Source organism: Lontra canadensis, unplaced genomic scaffold (genome assembly GCF_010015895.1).
Source record: "Lontra canadensis isolate GAN:19392208 unplaced genomic scaffold, GSC_riverotter_1.0 scaffold22, whole genome shotgun sequence".
NCBI classification, from domain to species: domain Eukaryota; kingdom Metazoa; phylum Chordata; class Mammalia; order Carnivora; family Mustelidae; genus Lontra; species Lontra canadensis.
This window is the reverse complement of record NW_022631016.1, coordinates 8,421,119-8,443,865: the sequence shown is the minus strand read 5'-3', so window position 1 is coordinate 8,443,865 and position 22,747 is coordinate 8,421,119. Positions and strand designations below refer to the sequence as shown.

The 22,747-nt window shown below is 44.1% G+C and overlaps 1 protein-coding gene across 4 annotated transcripts in view; it reads left to right on the top strand.

The window, feature by feature from the left end:
- The window catches only part of CTNND2 (catenin delta 2), an 895,372-nt gene that overhangs the window by 794,170 nt on the left and 78,455 nt on the right, over nt 1-22,747 (top strand). For 3 of the 4 annotated variants that reach the window (XM_032861879.1, XM_032861878.1, XM_032861875.1), the window contains 2 exons: nt 3,185-3,259; nt 4,315-4,465. In XM_032861879.1, the coding sequence (XP_032717770.1) occupies nt 3,185-3,259; nt 4,315-4,465 (226 nt within the window). The remainder of the gene's footprint in view (nt 1-3,184; nt 3,260-4,314; nt 4,466-22,747) is intronic. The other variant, XM_032861877.1, reaches the window with a different exon arrangement.

Below are 22,747 nucleotides of genomic sequence, written 5' to 3'. Positions count from 1 at the left end.
TGACAACAGCAGTTGTCATTGGACCAGACAATGGTGGAGCCTTTCTCCAGGAAGAACTATGAGCAAGGAGGAGGAGGAACAGCTTTTAGTGGCTTGAACTTCTGTCCCATTACATGTGTAAAAGTGATCCTTTCCTGACACAAACAAGGCCTTTCTCTTTATAATTCCAGTTATAGACAACTTCTTTTTTTGGTCTGCTAAATTGGGGCAAGCTGTTTCTCAAGGCTAGGTTGAAATGTCCAGGAGCTCCACTGACAGCACTTGAAGGCTCTTTTTAACCTAGGAGTTTCGAGGTGTGCCCAATCAGTTATTGCAAGTCCAAAGTAATAACATCAATTATTAAGCCAAAATTAATGGGTGCATTTGTAAGAATTATATCAACTATGAGTGCAGATGTGTATAACTTATACTGCCTTTCTTAGAGGCAGATGAGAATGGTGGTCAAGCACACCGAGTCTGGGACAGTGCCCTCTAGGTTCGAGACCTCACTGAGCATCTACAGGCTGTGAAGTCTCACTGTGGCTCCCTTTCCTCTGTAATGGATAGAAGGAACTGGAGTGCCTACCACATAGGGTTGAGATGGGAAGTAAGTGAGTTAAATCATACAGTCATTAGAGCAGTACCTGACAATTGCTTAAAATGTCACATTTGTTTTGCTTAAATATTCTGAGGACTCAAAATTCTCCTGAGATCATCACTAGGAAAACATGTCACTGGGAACAATTTGAAACATGTCTGTGCTCTTTTTTCCTGGACAAGATCCTCTTCCTTTTCTTCTTCCTCCTCCTCCATCTTTCCTTTGTCATTCTTCTCCTCCCCTTCCTCCTTTTCTTCCTTCCCCTCTCCCTTCTTCTCTTTCTGAATCACAAAACATCCTCTCTTCATCTCATGGACCATTTTTCTTAGAGTTATCCCAGTCCACACCCTTCCCTCTAGAGCAGTGTGCTCAGTGCATAATGTTCTCATTCCACTTACAGAAAGTTAAGGTTCCATCCAGAGATTTCCACCTCAGCCACAATGAGTTATGATACATTTTTCTTTCTTGTTCATATTTTTATGCCAGTGATACTCCTACTTTTGTTTCTATTGCAAAACTCTTGGCAACCCATATACCTTTCTACCACCACCAAGACTGCCATGCTTTCCAAGGCAGATCACTACCCTTCTGGAAAACCTGTATATGAGCTTTGTGTTTCTGTATTCAATGCACCTATGAAACAGTTCCCATTTCCTGAATACCTTTTTCTCTCTCAGCCCCTGTAGGCTTTTACTCCTTCTTGCTAGATTTCATGTAAGTTACATGCATGGGTTACACATGATCTACTCCAAGACTACATAGAAACCATCACTGTTACATAGATTTGCATGTCAAGAAAACTTGTGGAAACTTGCAACATGTTTTGTGTGAAATGTAAATAATTTATTCTGAGTTGTCTCAAATTGAGCCAATATTGGGAATTTTCCATATGCGGTTGAGTCTTGAACAATATGAGTTTGAACTGTGTAGGCCCACTTAGTCATAAATTTTTTTTCAACAAATACAGCAGTACTGTAAATGTGTTTTCTCTTCCTTATGGCTTCCTAAATAACATTCTCTTTTCTTTAGCTTACTTTATAAGAAGAATATAGTATAAATACATAGGACATACAAAATATGTTTTAATCTATTGTTTACATTATTGGTAAGGTGCAGGTCAACAGCAGGCTATTAGTTGTGAAATTTGGGGGGAGTCAAAAGTTTTATGCAAATTTCTTGACCACACAGGGGGCCAGTGTCCCTAATTCGTGTGTTGCTCAAGAGTCAGTGCTACCTGCAAACCCAAAGAACTAAACATTTCAAAACAAGAGTTACTGTCTGTGTATCACTAACGTAAGATCACATCCATTATCTGATTATCTCTTTCCCCTTAGGGAGAACATACCACCTAACATACCTTAGGGAGAACATGACCATTTCTGCATTCCAAAAAGGCATATCCATACTTCATACACATTTTCAGCCACACACAGACATTTTTTGTTACCCTAAAATCACTTCCCAGAAAGCTAAAGAATTGTCACTATTTTCCAAACACCAAGTCATCTTTCCACCCAACTTGGGAGGGATATAATAGCCAAGCTTCTAAGAAGATAAATTCAGAGCCTCCCTTTCTTGGCTCATTTCAAATATGGCCAGGTTCCCCCTCTGTCTACATTTGGAAGAATGGTGGGGAGGACAAGGCAACGTCTGGGGGACTGAGCACAGAGGTAGAGGTGAGAGAGAGGTGAGGGCAAAGGAGTGAGTATCCTTACCATCATAAAGAGAAGCAGGTGTGGAGTAACAAGCCCAGAATCAATCTACCCTGTGGGCAGATTATTAACATGTTTGTTTATAGATTTCCTCATCTGTAAAATAAGACTACTAACGCCAAACTCCCCAGGCCTTGTGGGACTAGACGACATCCCTGATGTATAAGCCAAAAGCCCTGGCCTAGAGTAGGGTGCTACTACAAAAGAGGTCCCCTGAGGGCTTATGATTCAGCCTGCTCAAGTTACTGAGGATGTTCCCTGCGGTCTCTTAAAAGGTCCTGACTATCTCCCCAGCATTAAAGTTTGTTTGGTGTTCATCTTGCAATATGTAGACACTGACCCTACATCTGATTTCCATTCGCTTCCCTTCTTAGTTTTAGGGAAGAGAACCAACCATAAGTGGGCTGCACAAGCTCAGGTTTCTACTCTTTTCCATGCACTGGAGACAAGAAGGTTCAGAGTTAGTGGAGGAAGTGGATGAAAATCATATCTCAGCATGTCGAATTGCAAGTGAAATTTCTAATGACACTAAAGGAGGTTTTGTACCATTTTCATGAAGGTCCTTCTTCCCTCAGAGGGGGTATCCTATCCAGACACCCAAATTCCAATAAGCAGCTTCCAAACCTCGAAGTTTCCATGTCTAGGACTTTCTGACTATGGATTTCTTTGCTCCCTGAGAGAGGGGCTGGGAAATGGTTCCTGGCAAGCAGGACTTGCTTTAGTGAATTCTCTCTGCTTCCCCACCCCCTCAGGTTTCCTAGAGCTTGAGGCACAGAGCGGTGGCAGGAGAAAAACAGACAGCATGAGTGGATGGTGATAAGAAACTATGTGAATGTGACTTCTGACGTAGGACAGGATGAAGTTGTGTGTTTTTTTAATCTCATATTTCATGCAGGGCTGGGCTGAGGATGTGGCAGGCATGGCGTATGCCCTACGTTCACTGCCAGAGGGGGCTCCCTGCCTGCCACAGGTGAGAGCCAGCTCTGGGGTGCCTGCCCCAATGGGGAAGGGGGATGGAGGGGTCTGGTGGGGGAGGGGTGGGGACTTACCTCTGCCTTCCGTGGTCCTCTGGAGGACTCTGCCACAGAAGATTCCAGAACTTCATGTCGTGAATGTCATTTTCTTAGATTGTAAATGAAACTGCAGCAGGCTGAAACCCTTCCACTGCTCGATGTCTATCATGTACCCTCTTCTCTGGAACACCAGACGATAGTATAAAGTATATATATAAATGTCCAGGAAGTCTGGGCCTACCTGCCTTCCGTTAAACGGATCTGAATGCTGTATCATCCTGGTGGTGCAAGTATACTTCCGTAGTAAGAGGAGGTGTTTCCATTGAAGCCAACCACCCCCAGTCCAACACAAATTGTCTTACCTTATAAATTGGATGCTGAATGATGGCCCGAGACATAATACATTTTGATCTAAATGTTTTCTTCAAAATCTCTTACCATTTTTCCTCTTGATTTTAAAATTTTAAATGTCATATTTACTTCTCATCACCCCTGCCTTTTTCTGCCTCCTGTCCTCCGTGTTATTTAGCCAACAATGTATCGGCAGTACGGTCGCCCACTCACCTCCATGCCCCACCTCCAGACACAAGTCTCTTAAAAAAAAAGTTATCTACTCTCACATTTTTATCACTCGCTACCATTTCTGGAGCTCTTTTTTATTCCTCTTCCCACCAAAACCCAGCCCTTCCTGTCTTCCACCTCCAAATCCGAAAGGGTCAAGTGCACACGTCATGCAAAGGGTTTGCAAAGTCAAGGACAGTGGACGCCGGCAGCAGAGAGATGATGCACGATTACCTGATTAACCTGGAAACCTCTCACGCACGGAAGGCAGAAAGTAAAGTTAAGACATCTCAGTACGTGCCTACCACATTGAACCCATCCCACCACGAGGTCTTTGAAATACAACCTTCTCGGCTCCTGTAAACAGCAGTCTGAAAACCCACACGTGCTTTTGCTGATCGGTTCTCTCCCCACTCAGCGTCTAAGGTCTTTGCCTTCCGTCTTGTTGCAGTGGTCAGTATATATCCGGGCTGCTGTCCGAAAAGAGAAAGGCCTGCCCATCCTCGTGGAGCTGCTTCGAATAGATAACGACCGGGTGGTGTGCGCGGTGGCCACGGCCCTCCGGAACATGGCCTTGGACGTCAGAAACAAGGAGCTCATTGGTACGTTCTTGCCACATTCACAACATCTCAGATTTTTAAGTAGAAAGTATTTCCTGGAGGGCCTATGTGGTGAAATCCATGGGCAGGACACCTGCATGTGCAGAAATGGTGCGTTTACCAGAGGCCGCGTTTTCCCAGCTGTTGCTTCTGCTTTAAATCCAATGCACTGATTTATCCCTTAGAATTTAGAGGAAAATGTGATGTTTGTTGACATTCCTAGTCCTTGCAAACTGAAAGGTACCTCGATCCTCTGCACTGGATACCACCGTCCTGGGCCTCTAAACCTCTGTCAGGTTGTTTGCTTTCCATGTGGTGGACTGGAATTCTAATGAATGCAGGCCATACTGCCCTCCCACCCCTCCCCCGCCACCGCTGTTTTAAGATTCAGTATGGATTAGACCATACAGGCTCTCTAAGCCTGTTTTAAAAGACTCAACTCCCTCTGATTCGGTATTCAAGAAATAAGGATATTTTATTAATGAAGCATTCAGGAGATCATAGATTCATCTACTTATTCAACACAGATTTATCCGTGACCTACTTTGGTCCAGGCCTGTTCTGGGCCCAGAGAGTGTATCAGTGAGCCAGACAGAAGCCTTGCCCTTATGGGGTTCACATTCGGGAGAGGGGGGAGGTACAATGAACAAAACATACACATGAACCCTGTGCGAGTTAGGAACCTTCCACAGGGTAAAAGAAACTGTAGTCGTGAGGCTGCAAGTGTTTCTCATTGAGATGAAATCGACCCAACGTTTATCAGGACTTTATCAGTCGTGCGTTCACGACTTCAGAGTGCGCCATCTAGATGGTATTTAGCATTTGCATGATGTCCTACAACCGCCATATCCGTCAAGTTCTAACACATTTTCCTCACCCTAAGGAAAACCCTATAGCCCTTAAGGAGGCACTGCATTTTCCCTCCTCCGAGTCACTGGAAGCCACAGTCCCCTTTCTGGCTCTGCAGACATCCCAATGCTGGATCTTTCATGTAAACGGAATCACATAATATGTGAGCTTTCGTGTCTGGCTTCATTCACTCAGCCTAGGGCTTGTGATTTTAAGTGGGAGGTCAAGGTCAAGATAGGAGTTGTGGAAAGGTGACATTTGAGCAAAGACCTGAAGGAGGCGAGAGTGGGTCGTGTGGATATTTAGGGGGGAAGTAGCAAACAAACAGCTACTAGCAGCTTCTGCAGGGAGCGCCTGGTGGGGGAGCTGGGAGCTGTGCAGTGGGTTCAAGGACTTCACGGGGTCTCATGTGAGTGGGAGGAGCCCAATCAGAGAGGCTTCCTCGCTCCTCCCTCTGCAGGTGAGAAGATCCCAGGCCAAGGCCAATGGATGCTTGGAGAAGTGGTCAACAGAGGGGCCTGCCCAGGGAGAGGCACAAGCCTCCTCACAGACATTTGTCCCACTGCTGGGGCATCTGGGATTAAAGAGATGATTCCAGTAGGGTCTGTGGTCAGTGCAGCATGAAGCCTGGCAAACCTGCTTGCAGGTAACAGGTGTCATTCGAGTTCCAGAAGCAGGAAGCTGGACCAACCCCCAGGCCAAAGATTCACATTATGCAGCCTCTGGGTTGGGGGAAAGGGTGAAGCAGGCAAGGACGGGCAAAGGGGTTAAGATTCTGCTCCGGGGACAGTCGGAGCACCAAGCATGGGTCCTAACTTCATACACAGATTTCACATAAATACATGGGTCTAGCTCTGCTGTCCTTGTTCCTAAGTGTGGCATTCTAAGCCCTCTGGGATCCGGAAACCGGCTACTTTTTCCTGCCGTTTCATAATACCCATCATATCCTCCAGTAAAAACAAAAGTATTTGCAGACCTTCATCCATTTATTTATTTACAGGGAAACCAGACTTCCAATCTGTGTTCAATAAATGCAGTGATTTGTTTAAGTTCACGGCATATGATAAGGCCTGAAAAATAAACTCACAATTTTATATTTATACTTAGTTCGAATATGACTTAAAAACTGTCATGGATTTTGTATATTTAAACTAGGCCATTAACTCAGAAGTCTACCTTCTCCATATCTGCTTTTCCTTTCCTTACATGGTCGTTTCAGATGGGACAGAACTGGGGCTTCCAATAAAATCCTGGTGCTCCTGTATAAAATAGAGGGGAAAAAAATCAATAGCTAATCAGTCTACTGCCTGGATACTAACTACTAGGTATTGTGCGTTTGCGTGTTTTATTTCTTTTGGTGGATTAAAATATAACAAAATAGGGAACTATTGATTGCTTTTCTAGCTTGCAGGCATCTCTTTCTCAGAAACCAGTTATCTAGTACTCTCTCTGAGGCAGGAACATTTGGAGCTCCATATTGCCCTTGTTAAATTAAGCCTTTACTATCAAATGTCACCAGACAGGAAAGGGAGCCAGCTGTTTAAAAATAGAAGTGAAAATATCCAAGTCACCGACTTTATGGAATCAATAACTTTTTTCTTAAATGAGAAAAGCAGAATTTCACAAAACAAAACAACAACACACCTTTCTATTCCACCTAGGAGAAAGGAAACGTGACCTCTGCCAGCCTTTTACTTGACATGCTGTATCGACATAGTGATTTTTTTTAGGAAATGCCACACAGAACTTTGTATATTGAAAAGGAAGCTGCAGTGTCTTTGAACAAAGAATGGCAACAATGACAAAGAGTTGAACTTGGACTTCTCTTTTCTATCTCTTCTGCCCCAAAGCTTTGATGACCTCCTATGGTTTCAGGGTGTTAAAGATCATCTATATTCTGATGATTCTCGGATGAGGTCTGTAGCGCGAATCCCACACCTCTGGGTCCAGTTGTCTGTCCAGCATCTCCGCTGGATGTCCATCAGCCATCCCAGATACATCTCCAGACTTGAGTTCCTTAACTTCCCCTCCGACCCCAGTTCCTCCACAGTCTTCCCCCGCCAGAAAACAGGAGTTTCTCATTGCTGTGGGCCAGGCTAGGCACCTTGCAGTGCTCTTTGACTCTTCAGTCCCCATATCCAGTCTGTTAGCAGATCTGATCACACTTCTGCATTCTCCCCGAACCTGCCACTTCTCATCTTCATTACTTTCCCCCAAACTCCCATCATCGCTCACCTATCTAGTTATTATCTTGTGCACCTGCCCAGTTTCCCTGCCTCTGCCATCACCCCCTACTGTCCACTCTCAACACAAAACAGGACTTCTGTCCACCCCAGGTTAAGTGAAATCTTTGCCAGGCAGATAAGGCTCTACTTGACCTAGATCTCTGGTTCCCCTCCACACTCGCCATCTCCCCTCTGGTTGTCACTAATGTGCTGTGGTCACTGGTTCACTGAGGTTCCTTTATCACATGAGCCATAATCCTGCCTCAGGGCCTTTGAACTGGCCACGCCTCTGCCTGCAGTCCTCTTTCTCCAAGTGTCTGTGAGCCTCTGTTCTCATCCCACTCAGCCTTTATGTTCCAGTTTCTGGCCACCCTTCATTTTGCTTCTCTCCACAGCACCAATCACCTCCTAATATATAGCATAGCACTTCTTTATCTTGTTTTTTGTCCATCTCCCTGCCACTGGAAAGTATGCCCACCAAGGGCAGGAGTTCAGGCTTGTTGGTTCACTGGAGTAACTCATGTACTTAGAAGGGTGCCTGGGTCGATAGTAATGACTTCATAAACTTTTGCTGAATAAATGGCAAAAGTAAATTTTTTCCTGTCTGGCCACCGTTTTAAAGTGAACCGCAATCAGCAAAACATTAAGTAAGCAAATTCAATTAAACATTAAAGAAAAGCATTTTATATTAATAAAGAAAATCATGAAAAAAAACTAGCTCACCTTCCTCCTAAAATATGCTAGATGTACGCAGACACTCACAGTTTTGGAAGAAACCGCATTTTTCCCCATCACTGGTTTAGGGTTTCCATTTGAATTGCAACTCTTTGGAGATGGTTCTCTTAGTTAAGGTGGGGGAGAAGCCACTGCCACATTTCGGTAAAGGTGCAGTTCATCTTCTGGGATTCCATTATTGGGAAGACTCCCAATAAACTGTTGGACAACCGTCTTCTTACCCCCTCAGCTCTAATGAGGATCATCTAAAAAGAATGTCCTCTTCTCATATGGGTTTCCATGGCTCTGTGTCTGTCTCTGCCATTGGGCAGTAAGTATCATCTACTTCTTTCTGTCTAAACAGATAGACCTTCTTGATCTTCTCAGTGATGTGGTTTGACCGTCCAAATTAGGGCACATGCATGCATTTCTTTGCCGCCTTCCAAAAATGTTAATTATCCTTCTGAGTGAAGGGTTATTTCATCACTCAGAGAGGTTTTTATAAAGACTGGTAATAATTAGCTTTAGTAAAAAGAGCAAACAATATTATATCCCTTTAACAAGTACAATAAAATGCCATCCATTTCAGCACATTGCCAGTCCTGATAAAGACGGCGGATACTTATTTGAGCCAAATCTCCACCTTCTCTGCTAACAAACAAATGAAACTCCAAACAATAAAAAATTGCAAGTGTATATAAACACCAGAGGAGAGAGAGAGCCATCACCTGGCAAGCATTGGTCATTTTCCCATTGCTATCCGTCCAAGGAAAATAATCCTCAAGAGAGTAATTTCATCGAATGTGCAGTTTTGTTTTGCTGTGTTTTTAGACAGCCCAGAAAGTCCAGGATACATCAGAGCCATTGCTGCAGATAGCATGGGCCCTGCTAGGCTTCCCAACAGGCAGAATCATCTAGTCTGTAAATGCTTCTGTGCCCAGTTGAGACCCCGCGCATGCCACCCCATACTGCTTCTTATTTCTCACGGCTTTTTCATAAATCCCTCAGCCGCACCAGATTTTGTACCATCATTCCCACTTTGGCCCTTATGGACCTCCCACCTGCCATTCAAAGCTCAGCTCAGAGTGGTCTTCCCAATGTAGGCTACTCCTTGAACTCAGAGCAGAAGTGGGTAGCACCTACCTGATAAGAAACCTTTTAATTTATCTTAGATTTCTATCATGTAATTTCATGTTTGCGGTGCCTTTTAGGTTTTCATGTATATGCGCGGCATCTTCTCCTTACGAGATAAGAGACAGGAGTCAGGTACCATAATTATTTTTATGCCCTCCAGGGCCTTTGCTAACATTTTCCTGTGCCCATAGCAGGGACTTGGCACCTATTTGCTGAACTAATTCCCTGTGGGTGAAAAAACACTGGTATTTATTCTAAAGAATGATCTGGAGGAGGTTTGGGGATTCCTAGATAGAGAGAGGAAGGGGTAGGGGAAATGTCTGTTTCAGCTTCTTTTCACGGCTTCCAGGGAATAGAAAGAAAGACAGCTTAAGATGCTCCCTGAAATCCAGGACTCTTGTCAAGCTCAAAGTCATGCTGCTGCCTCCTGGGAAGGTTGGGCAGGAAACAGTAACATTTTCTGTGTGTGCCTTCATCACCGCCAGAAGCTCGTGTTGGCAGAATGGCTGCACCCCCTTCGGGTCGCATTGGCAGAGCTAATGGAGCACCCTCCCTTCTCTTCCTGGGCTGTGGCCACTTGCCCCACTTTCCAGCAGGCGATCTGGAAGCATCCTGCCTGCTCTCCTGAATCCCTCCTTGGACTGAGGGGAAGGACCTTCCACTGCCTCATGAACCTGGCCCTTCGCTGATTTACCTCACCCTCTCTGCTTTGCATGACGCTTTCCCTTGATTATCACTTGGATGGTTGGGTCACCACATCTGGAATTGTCTATAAGAATGTTTCTTTGACTCATGGCCCCACACATTCATATTACAAAATCCATCTTTCTCATTCAGCTAAACTTCTACTCACCCCATCATCTAGCTGAGCTTCTGTCTAAGCAACATGCTGTCCATCGGTTCCAAGTTCTGAGGGTACATCAGACAAAATTTGACTCTCCAGGGTCGGGAGGGGCCATCTCCTTAAAGGAGTCTGCTGGCTCCAAACACAGGTAACCACCAGGAGAGATGGAGATGAAAGGAACCCTAAATTTCCAAGTATACCTGCGGGTACTTTCCCACATTAATGAAATCATGAACAGAATAAGGATAGTTTCTTACCTGGGAGTTAATTGTTATTTAAGCAGTAAATGCATTGCTCTTTCTCTCCCCTTTTGGGGTTTTCAGATTATCCTTTTCATTCATTTGGGAAAGTAGGAGCCAAGGGACTGCAGGCATCCCTTCCTAGCTTTTTTTTTTTTTCTTGCCACAATGTTTTAAATATTTAGGTCAAAGATTTTATCCGACCACTGTAAAGACTTTTATAGACAGTTGTTGCTGGTTATATTTAAAGGACAACATAAAAACTTCCTTTTAAGTGAAAGTAACACCTCAATAAAGAAAAGGAGAGTCAATTCTATCAATAGAATGACCGCCTCCATGCCAGATTGTTACCTAGGGAGCAGTGTATTCTCTTTTGGAGAACTCGAAAGAAAAGGGGAAATATCTTCATTATGTCTGGACTGTCCTGAATGTTGCATAGCTTTGTAAACATTTTCTTTTATTTAGTGATCTCAGCTGAATTTCCTGAGATGTCTATCCATGGAATTGTCAACCTGCCAGTACTGATCTTCATCCAAACTTTGGGATACAATTTTACTCAGTTCTCTAATCACAAGAGTAGGTTCTCAGGGAAGTAAAGAGATACCTAAAGCAGGGTCTCCATCTCCAAGAAGAGGCATTTCAGACATTACTCAGGAAGTTGTTTCTTGAAGTTTGTCTGAATTCTTTGGCCCAGGAGTGAAAGACATCTTGGTCATCATCCCCTGTATGATGAAAATACCACTTTGCACCCATAGTGTCTCCTAGCAAAACCAGAGAACAGTGGGCTCTAAAACTGTATGGCCCACCCATCAGCTAAAGTTGCAGGGGGCGCCTGGGTGGCTCGGTGGGTTAAGCGTCCAACTCTTGATTTCAGCACAGGTCATGATCGCCGGATCGAGCCCCAAGTTGGGCTCTGCACTAAGCCTGGATCCTGTTTAAGGTTCTCTTTCTCCCTTTCCCTCCACCCCTCCCCTCCCTTCTCCATCTTTAAAAAAAAAAAAAGAAATTTGAGCGTATGTGTGTGTTTTAGTTTCTCATCTTGTGTAGAGATCGTGCATATGGCAGAACATTCTGGGATATGGGCCTCCCATTCTGGAGGACAGTCCTCTCACAGGTCAGTCATCACCAGTGCTGAGGACATCTTCTTTACCCATGTTCTTGACCCTGGGGAATCCCACCTTTGCCCAGGGAGAGACCAGCAGCTCTGGAGACCTCAATGCAACTGGGAGGCCAGGCGATATTTGCATTCCTGGGCGTGTGTAAGGCTCACTTTATTAAGTAGTTTCGAGGACATTTTAGAGACATACCTTCTCTACTTTTCAAAATGTTTCTTCAGACCCTAGCAGATGTTGTTTTAATTAAAACACATGCAATTTCAATTAGTATTTTAAAAAGAAGCCCGGTTTCCCAGACGAGGTAATTTTCAGAGCACTCTTTGCTGGCTCTCTTTAATAACTTGATTTCACAAGCGAAAATCTAGGCAGCAGGAAAAATGTGTGCTTTGGCCAAGCCTTGGTATCTTCAGATTAGGTTCATGTTCCAGCCCCCAAACCCAAGAACCTAATCTCTTGAATGCTGCCTTGGTTTCCAGCTAAGCCTTGGGTTCTTCGCTAATTAACTTTGGGCACCTGTTGGGGAATTTTGGTGTCTGGGCCTGGCAGATAAGAATTGCTTGGAAGGGGAGTTGTAAATAAATCGAAGAGCCAATAATTATTTTATTAAACAAGACTTAATGATTCCCCCCTTAGAACTTCTCCATGCGGGGAAAAGCAGAATTGACTGAAATTTCCAGTTGATCCAAATTTCAGGACCTCAAAGAAAAGAGGTAATAAAATCCACCTAACTTCACTCTGATGGGTTAGGTATTCATTTTATGCCTAGCCAAACAGTTTCAGAAGAGAACGCTTTCAGGAAGAGAATGCATGAGAAATGAAATGGATCTCCTCAAATACCCCAGTCTTGAGAATCTAAAAGAAGGAAAGGGGATTTTAGCAGGATAAGGTTTTTAAATTGTATTTCTTCTCTATGTAGACTACCATCTTCTCCCCCTTACCCCCTCCAAAAAAAAAAAAAAGTTTTAATCGTGTGGAAAGAAATTATTTTTACTATCTAATACTAAAAATGGCAGATTAGAAAGTAGTTTAAGAGCTTAAAGATGAACACTCTTTGCACCACTTGGGCTTATGATTTTTTGTATTTGTTGCACTGCGTGTTGAAGAATTACAGAGCGGGCAAGGGCAGCCATAACGGGGGTTCTGCTAAGGAAAAGGTGCTGTATAATGAATGCGCCAGTGGTTCTGCCCTTGAGGGCATCTCAGGCAATAAAAGAAGACAGAAACTGTAACAGTGGAGCAGCCATCTCTGGGAAGGAGAACACAGCAAGCTCCAGGCAGGAGTCTGGGAACCCAGGAGGCAGATGGAGGTTGGCGGTTCAGCGCCCTAGCGTCTGGGCAGTCTGTGAAGGGGCATAAGCTGATAGAGCAGAGTTTGCTCCTTGAGAGGAAGCAAGCTTGGGAAGAAAAACTTATCTGTTCATCCTGTCAGACTAAAATCAAAGGGATGCGTGGTAAGAGGCGAGGGAAAGCAGAGAATCATTCCCAATGGCTCCTAGCCAAAATATCCTGATTTCAAGAAACTTGGTTGAAATTCAGAGATTTCTTCTCTTACAACAAGAAAGTTCATTTATTGTCTATCGGAAAAGACTGGTGGTTGTTTTTTTTCCCAAATTTACAGTGACATTTCCTTGTTCCTTTTTGTCCATGCTAGTGTCTTTGAACAATGTCACGTAAAATAAAAGGCTTTGGAGAAGAATGCTAAAGGACAAGTGGCTTGCCTCCCAAAGCGCATAATATCCTTCGAGCACCACATTTTATCATCCTTATTCTTGAAGATGGGTGACTGAACTTGACACGTTACCAGCGAGGATGGCTCAGGCATACAGAAATGTGCAACGTGTTGCTTTTACTTAGGAGTCACTTGTACTCTAACATCAATACGAGAGGGTATTTGATATATAAGAGAGATCAAACGACAAAAAAATCCCCCTGGTCCTCACATGGAGACTTGAACAGCTTAATTTGCTCGTCAGAAGGGAAAGTTGTAGCCATGAAATGGAGAGTGGTGGGGTTCAACTTTTTAACTGACGGTTAATTAACTCCACAGACTGATACTACCTAGTGTCTGTGTGAGTGTCAGGTCCATTCAGGAATGAACTTGTTATTCCTAAAATGTTAGAATGTGCTGTAAGTGTGAAAGATGACCCACAGGCTTCTCTTGCCAGCAGATGGTTACAGAGGGCCACTGGGTACTGCGACCACTGGGAATACTGTGGTGAGCAAGGCTTCTCCTTGCCCCTTTGGACCAGAGTTCCCGTGTGCACCAGGAATGGGTGACAAGTGTGCTGAAATTGTGATGCCCTCCAGCCCCAGGCAAGTCTGGGAGGCACCTGAGTCTCCACATCCTCCTGATCTGTGGCCTCCAACGGGGCATAGCTCTTGTCCAACAGAGCTCCAACGGGGCATAGTTCTTGTCCAACAGAGCTTTTACCCCAGCACGTTGCAGGGCTTCTGTCCTCTATGTGCACCAGGCCAAGGACACGATCGGGAAGTTCTGCCCGAGACAGGACTCCCACCATCACACTCCAGCACGATTCAGCCTCACCATGTTGCTCTCTTTGAGGCTCAAAAGGTTGGGCTTTCAAGTCATCGTCAACCCAAACCCTAGTCTTTTACCCGCCTTCCTGTTTCCAGTGATAGAAATGGATAGAAACTTTGGGGATTGTTTCCTTCTTTTGCTTTAGCCTGGTAAATGCATTACAATGCCTTCTTTGTACTTCTTCCGGGAATTTCTTGAATTCTCTGTGGGATTCCTGTGCATCTCACCTTTGAGTTTCACCCATAGCAGGACAGGTCCAGTGTACACCGTGGCTTCCCACCTAGGGCACTTTGCCCCCTTCAGCCTTCCTGGGCTCCCACCCCTACATCCCTGTCACCTCGAGCTCTGGATAAGCACTCCAACTAAGGACTATTCAGTGTTTCTGTGATGTGAATGACACAAAATGAACTCGGCTACCTGATTTTTTTTTTAATAAACCATTTTTATTAAGCCCCCCCAGGAAGCTCCATTCATTCTCGCGTGGGCGTGTCTCTCTTTGGATCTTGCTCAACCTTCCCAGGAGCATTTGATGTATTCGTATGTCATGGTTTCTGCGACAAAACTTTCCTGGTTTTCTTCCTTCTTCTCCTTTTCCCTTTGACTCTCTCTCCTCCACTCTGTTTCTAGACTGTCTTTGGTCAATCTTCTATAAAGCCCATCATAGAAATTCTTTATTTCTGATACTGTGTTTTCCAATTCTAGAATTCCCATTTAGCTCTTTGTTATGGTATCCATTTCTCTGCAGAATGTATCCATTTTTTTTCATGTATGTTGTCCATGTTCCCCTAGATAGCATGTATAGCTCCGATAAAGTCCTTGTCTGCTTATTCTACTCTCTGGGTTATTTGTAGATTTGTCTATACTGGCTATCTTTTCTCTTAATTATGAGTCACATTTCCTTGCTTCTTTGCACATCAGTGATCTGTTACCTAATAGAAGCCAGACATTGTGCGTTAAAGAATTAGAATTGACTAAGGTAGATAGTACATACCTCCAAAAAAAGAACACCCCATTTCTTTCATCAGGTTGCTAAGGTGGAGGGCTGAGGTAATCCAATATGTATTTTAGCGATATCTGGACTTCAAATTCAGCTTAGTTGCATCTTTTAGTTAAATTCAGTTTTCACCACTGAGTTCAAGTGTTTCAAGATGTGATCAGGATTTAACCTGTAGTTGGGCCGAGAAGCTGAGCACCTTGCTCAGATCCCAGAGGGTTCTCTCTAGTGTTAAGACCCTGACATGGATTTTCTAAAAGGATCCCTCTCTCTTCCCCTCCCATCCCTCATTCTCCCTTCCCACCCCTTTCTGCTCTAAAGCTCAGCTGCCAGCTGCTTGAATCATTACATTACCTACATTTTTCAGATCATTTTACTCTCGCTTTCTCTCGTTATTCCCGTACTTGCTGTTGCTAAGTTCGCAGCTTTCCTTCCCAGTCGGGCACACTCCCAGTGGTTCCCACTGTTGCTTTTCTCTCTCCATCTCCATCCCTTCAGCTCTTCTCAGTCCCCCACCCCCCCCTTCACGTCCTCCACTCCTTACCCGTCTTCCAAGACAAGTTCGGCTTCCCCTGCCATCTTTCGCAAAACTTCCCCCACAACTCCACATTTAATTTTTTTGCCCCGTTTGAACTCTTTCGTGGTTATCTGGGCACCCCCCGAATTTAGCACATAAGAGGTCCATGTCCAAGATCCGTAGTAATGCATAATGCATCCAGTTAAGTTGGTTTATCTCCTTGGCCAAGCTGATAGCTTTTTGGAAACAAGAACATCTTGCTCTGTTTTCTCCTTTTCTGCTTCTTTGGAAAGCCCAGACAATGCCTAGCATTGTGTTAATGGGGCAGCAGTCACAGGTGGGTGTTGCGCTGTTACCGTTCTTTGACAACAGGAGCTCTAGGGGAATGTTGTCAGTATCATCCTCGTTTGCTGTGAGCACCTGCAGAACAGGGTTATTTTGACATCTGAGAGATACTCACTTTTATTTGAACGAATAATAGGTTGAAGTTGTATATTGTGGTTTCAAAAACCAAGTTCCCGCGGTCATGTGTGACTTCCCTAATTATTCAAAACCGGTTTGTAGTTCTAACCTATACCACAGCATCTTCGGCAGTTGAGACCTGCCTGCCCTCATCCTCTTCCTCACCTTGAACATACCACCACCAACCACTACACCCCTAAAAATAGTTCTACTTGCCTTACTTTTATTAGGTAAACCAAAGCAGATGAGAAGCACTTTGTGAGATTGTGGTTCTTCATCTCGGTTTTACGTTGGAGTCGCCTGACCCCATCCCCAGAGAGACCCAGGTATTACCATTTGTTGTGCAGCTCCCTGGGGGATTGTCATAGGTAGCCACGGTTGAGAACCACTCCTCTAAAGTCCAGTAAAGCCCGTCATAAATCAGGCAGCCTGCTGGCCTCCTCCCAAGCTGTCTTCTTTCAATTTTGAAATAGTTTGTAATGGCGAGCTTAACCCTAAGGATCTTTCTCCAAGACATCCCATTTCTTTGATTGGAATGTGGAATTGTTCTCCAGAAATTTTTCTGTTCCAACCTTTCCCTTATAGTATTTTATGTCATGAATAATGGCTTTGAAACAGCCCATTTCAGGGAACAGTGCCACTAATGGCATTGATATCTAGAGTCAGACAAAGCACAGGAATGTCCAGTGGGCATTCGGACTCCTTTGTTTTAGTATAATTTTTCATACCATACTTAGGTGAACAGATCATGAGCTTCTCCGGCTTGGCAAAGTGCTCTAACTTCACCTTTTCGCTTAATAAAGTTTATGCTTAAAGCCAGATGTAATCAAGAGGATGAGTGTAGAATGAAAGGGTAGCACTGACAACAGAGGTCAGTACTTAGAGGACCACAGGGAGTGTCTCACATTTTCTCGTGTTGGGGGGCTGCCTGGATGGCTCAGTGGGCTAAGCCTCCGACTCTTGGCTTCGGCTCAGGTCATGATCTCAGGATCGTGCTGAGGTTCCATGCTGGCTGTGGAGACTGCTTGAGATTCTCTCTCTCCCTCCCCCTCTGTCCATCCCCCCATATTGCATGCATTCTCTTTTTTAAAAAGAAATTTTTTTAAATTGTGACAGGGGTCAGGATTTTCCCTTGATGTCACCCTCACTCACTCAGGGCATCCGAGCTCCCTGCCCTCCAGGCCCCTGCATGCCTGGGACATGGTTAGCTGAGAGGACTGAGACGCTGAGCTGCTCTCTACTACCCCCTGCCCTCAGCTCCAGTCTTGGCTAATTTTGGGAACCTGAAACCCCGGATCCTTGAAGCAGCATCCAGATATTCCCTGTCCTACTTAGGTCTGTGGCCTCTGAGATTGTGTCTGCCTAGGTGTGTAGGTTGAGAAAGAAAAAAAAGATGTTAGCAAGCAAAGCAAAGGAGAAGAAAAATAAACAGGAAATACACAAATTCATATTTTGAGATGTAATCCTGCCTCACAACCATCCTTCAAAAACGCTAGAGTATTAGGATTACCTTTTTGAGAGCGATTTTTCTTGAACTAAAGCTACTTATCTCTTTCCAAATATACTGTTCTTGGCTGCTACCTTATACCTTATGCCTGAATGATTTTTAAAATGCATTCTCCATGACACTCAGAGGGGATGCTAGGCAGTGTGTGTTTTCAGTTGCTTTTGAGTCTGTTGTGACAGCATTCCTCAGATGCCTCTCCATCTGGTCCCCTTCGCCACTCCGGCTATCAGTGTGTGTTGGTGCAGGGTTCTCTGGGGTTTGGTGTGGAGGCTGCATCAGGTACAGGGACAAGTATGGGTTCCCTCGAGGACCAAACTTTTGACCTTTGCTCTTTGGGCAGGATGCTAATCCACCCAACTGAGGAGTGGCAGGCAGTGGGGAGACCCAAGGAGTAATTCCATTGGCCACACTGAGCCTTCCTCAGTTGACCTGATACTCAACATCCCAGTGTGAGTGTCACCTCCCTCTGTGACACCTCACTTACGTACAGGAGAGTGGTACTGGAATTGTATTCTGTTGTCACTAGCTCTTGCTATTGGTCCAGGCTGGGGGATAAAAGAGGTCAGATGGGGGTGTCTTGAGTGGCTCAGTGGGTTAAGCCTCTGCCTTCGGCTCAGGTCATGATCTCAGGGTCCTGGGATTGAGTCCCGTATCGGGCTCTCTGCTGAGCAGGGGTTCTGCTTCCCCCTCTCTCTCTCCCTGACTCTCTGCCCACTTGTGATCTCTCTCTGCCAAATAAACAAATAAAATTAAAAAAAAAAAGAGGTCAGATGGATAAAAATAGGTCAGGTAGGGAAAGACTATTGGCAAGGATAGTTGTTGATGAGGGAAAATGGTGTTGTTTCTAAAACATCATCATAGGGAAAAATGTACCTTCTTCCTTGAGACAGAGGGCAAGAGCTAGCCAAAAACATTTGAAGTGCAAAGCAGATGGCTTCCCCTGGGTCTGTTGTTCTAAGTGGTACACATGTGACCATGCTACCCAATTGGACAGTAAGGATCTATGAGCAACAAACGACGAATACCAAGCACCCAGTAATTAAGTGTAACGTGCAACAAAGTGCACCTTAAATGGGCGAGTGAGCTCCCACTGTAAACGTCATTGCATCCACAGTCATTGGGCGCACATAGGAAGGGACAGACCAACTGAGTCATGCTTTGCCATCTTGCCAACTCGGCTTAAGGCGGCATGCCAAAAACACTGCTTTCCAGTTTCCCACTGGTTCCAAAGGCAACCCAGCTGAGCCTGCCAGGCTCAAGGCAGAGACAGAGGAAAGGTTTTGGCGGGTGTTGGAAGGGGAGCCATATCTGGAGAGCAGTGCTGCGGAAAAGAGGAAACCACAGACAAGACAATATTAATGACACGAGTGAGTAGCACCGGTACTCCACCGGTCAACCTGTGCCCACCTGCTCCCTGAAGCCCAGAATAAACCGGACGTAACATACACAGACAGTACCCCAGGCTAGCTGGACTAACAAATCAGTTGGTTGGTCTCACAAGGAACAAGGGCTTTGAAATGTAGCTGGACTTCACTAAAATTTGATGAACTCATTATTTTTCTCTCAATATTCTGCTAAATTTTTGAAACAAATATTGCACTTCTGGGTTGCTTTGGTGAGAGATTGTTAACTCATGGGATGGACAAAGTCAGGTGGACGCAGGCCTGGGGTAGGAATTCGGTCAGCTGTGGGCTGGCTGCAGTCCTATCCTCTGGGAGAATGGACTAACGTTCCAGCGATCTCCTACTTAATGTGAGGGGAGCGGAGGAAGTGGAAAAGGAGGGAAATGTGTGTGGAATGGACGCGCCCATCATGGAGACACATCTTCTGGGACCTGCCATGCTTCCTTTCATGGCTGTGTCTTCTCATCTTACCGGTTCTCTGTCCATGGATGGTGGGAGCAACCGCCATGTTGTTTGGAAATCTCCAGGCTCAGGACCTTTCACAGATTATACTTGTTATCTAGTCTTTGCTCAGTCTTTTCTCTCTCTCTCTCTCTCTTTTTTTAAAATTCAGAGACCTGTGAGATTCTTTATTTGAAACACAGAAAAAAGAGGGTTCAAATCCATGCATAAATTTAACTCTATAACTGGGCCGAAGCAAGCTGGTACATTTACTTGGAGGTCGGAAAGGGAATGAAATGGGCCCTGCCTTCCTCTTAGGCTTCCTTTAAAAGCCTGGGGAAGGACTACATTCCTCTTTTCTCTGATGTTCCCTGAAGTTCTCTCTCTCTCTTCCTTTTTCCCCAAAGAGTATATGGGATTTTATTTAATTCTTAAATTCGGAAATTTAACAAATTATAAGAATCAACAATTTGTCTTCATTCTCTCAAGTATGACTGTCATAGCCCCAGTGCAACTGTTACAAGACTTTTGGGGGACAGCCTGACTGTCCTTGATTCCAATAGGTTAGGAAAGGATGTTTATTTTGTTGTTGAATTGCTTAAGGAAAATTTAAGAATTTTTTTTTTTTTTTACGAAAGCCATCCACCGGTATTCATTTATTCATTTACCTTTCTTGAAATATAAAAGATTATATTTCTTAATTGCAGTTCCCTGAAGTTCTGAAGTCCTTTTATTCTGTTTCCTAATGCCACTGGCATTTCCAGGGTCTGGTCTTTCCACTATCCCTACTGAGGATGGTAGACTCCCTGCCTGACAGGGGTTTGATCACTGCGGACTGGAGGAGACATTTTATTGATAGAATCAAGGAGATAGAAACATTACTGGAATTATTGAGAGTCAGGGGTCTGTTACTTTTTTTTTGCTTGTGAACTTTCTAAAAAGGCTTTGGAATGACTATTTACCTCCCTCACACTTTTAAGTTTAAGTTGTTGTCAAGGATGTAGTTTTCTGTGTGACATTTTAAAAATAAAATCGACACATCCCTCTTCTAAATCTAGCTAAGAAATCTGAATACCATAGTGGTTTAATATCCACCATTATCCCTTTTAATAATGTATGAACAGGTTCTTCATTAATGTTAGAAACTGTACATCATTCCTTTGCTCTTTAAACACGTGACCACTCCACATTTCCTCGAGAATTTTACACTGATTGAAGTATTTTATGCTTAAAAGTATCTCATTGATCATTCTTTCTGCAAATAAGATATATATATATATATATATATATATTAAAATGTATTTTTAAAAATGTCTTTATAATATTGGGTTTTAAGTTAAAATTGTCTTATGGATTAAGTTGTTACTCTAGTTATTAGCAGGATATAATTGATCAAAAGAACATGTATAATAAATCTTGGTTAAAATTTCTAATATAAAAAGTAAAATCGTATTGGAAATTTTTTCCCTAGATGGATGAACCCCCTTATCCCAATCAATTCACAGAGTCAGAAATGAAGATTACTTATTTCATGAATGAACAAGATTCAGTATCAATCATTTCTCAATTCTTAAAATAGATTTAAATACTGAGAAACATTTCTCACATATATAAGGTGGAGGGAAGAGAAGATCTTTCCTTATAGCAATATCACTCGATTCTTTGACCTTCTTACACATTTTAATTTCAAAAATCTCATTGGGATTGATCATCAGAAGTTACCTTTAATCACCTCTCAAATGACAACTCGATTAGGTTCTCCTTCAGTGTTGAAGGGGGTAAAGAATCGGGGACTGCCTTGTTGGGGAAAAAGATGAACCGTCAACAGTTAGAGTTGCTTCCTTCTCAACCCAGACGCTCGCACTCTGCAAGCAGCCTTGATCTGGACTCTGCAAATGTTGGCCACTCTAGAGAGATTTGACTTGGTTTTGCTCGTGGAGAGAGAAGGGAGGCTATAAATGTGCATGTGGGAATGCCTTCAAGCAGATCAGGCTTGCTGTAACCGTGCGTAGGGAAGCCAAGGGACTGCGAATGGGTTCCCTGAAAATTCCAAATCTTGCATCCCCTTTGGAAGCCTTCATGAAATGACGGGGTGCACAGGGCCCGGTTTGGGGCGACTGCCCCAAGGTAGCCTGACACTGATGGAGCTTTAGCTCTGCATTGTTCTCACATGACTGTGGGTCGGTGGTAGGAGGATGTGCTTCTTGATGAGTTAGCTGCGTTTCCACAAGCCATTTCTATATGGACCAGTTTGGGGCCACAGTTCCCCAGAGGGAGCTTACCGCCTTGAGAAAAGCAGCCAACTGTGTGGTAAGAAGCACCAGGCAAGATTTAAGGATTACATTTGGAGCTAATTAAGACTACAGTATGAATTTTACGCTAGACCGTAATTTCTTATCTACATATAAAAGTATCATTATTGGGACAATGAGTATAGGATGTTTAAAACTTCCTGGGGACTAATTAACATGAAGTCCAGTTCTCGACTAGAAGCTTCACGATTCAGTTCTCATACCATAAAAATCTAATATGATGTTTAATTACAGTCTCCAAGATATTGAAATAAGAACTAGCTGGATATTTCAAGAGGTTAGCCTAATTTGCTCCTTGTGTAGTGCCTTCCACGTGCAGAATTAATTTATCTCTTTATTCATTCATTTGACCAATCGTCGTTGAATGTCTCCTATGTGCCGATCTCAACAGACCATCCGAGTATCTGCTCTGTGGGGCTTGTGGTTCTAGAGGTGGAAACAGCTTCCAAAAGAAACTAGCAGTATTTACTAAGTGCTCTGGACGTGAACAAATGAGTCTAAGGGATTGTAGTGTGAAGACAGGCGGTCAGGAATGCCTCTACAAGGTCACATCCAGCAACTCCTGAGTGATGGACTATAGCCCAACATTAAGCCATCTGGAAAAAGAGCTTCCTGGGGAAAGGGAACAGCCACAGCAAAAAGCCTGCTGCGGGAGGGAGCTTGACCTGCTGCGGAAACAATGGTGAGGTCAACATTGTTGCAATCAGCAAATGAGACAGGAAAAGTCAGAGAGGATGGTGGTGAGGGAGGAATCCCTTTAAGCCTGGATAAAGAAGCTGAAGGTTGTGGCAAGGGGAAGAGTGTGGTGGGATTTACAAGACTTAGAGTCCTATCTGGCTGCTGGTTGGAGACTGTAGATCTTGGGAAGGCCAGTGGGGGCTTGATTTCCATAGTCTGGGAAGGAGATCATGCTGTCCTGCAAACAGAGCTGTAGCAGAGGGCTGGGGAAAGCATTTCGAAGGTGGAAGCAATAGGATTTTTTGATGGATG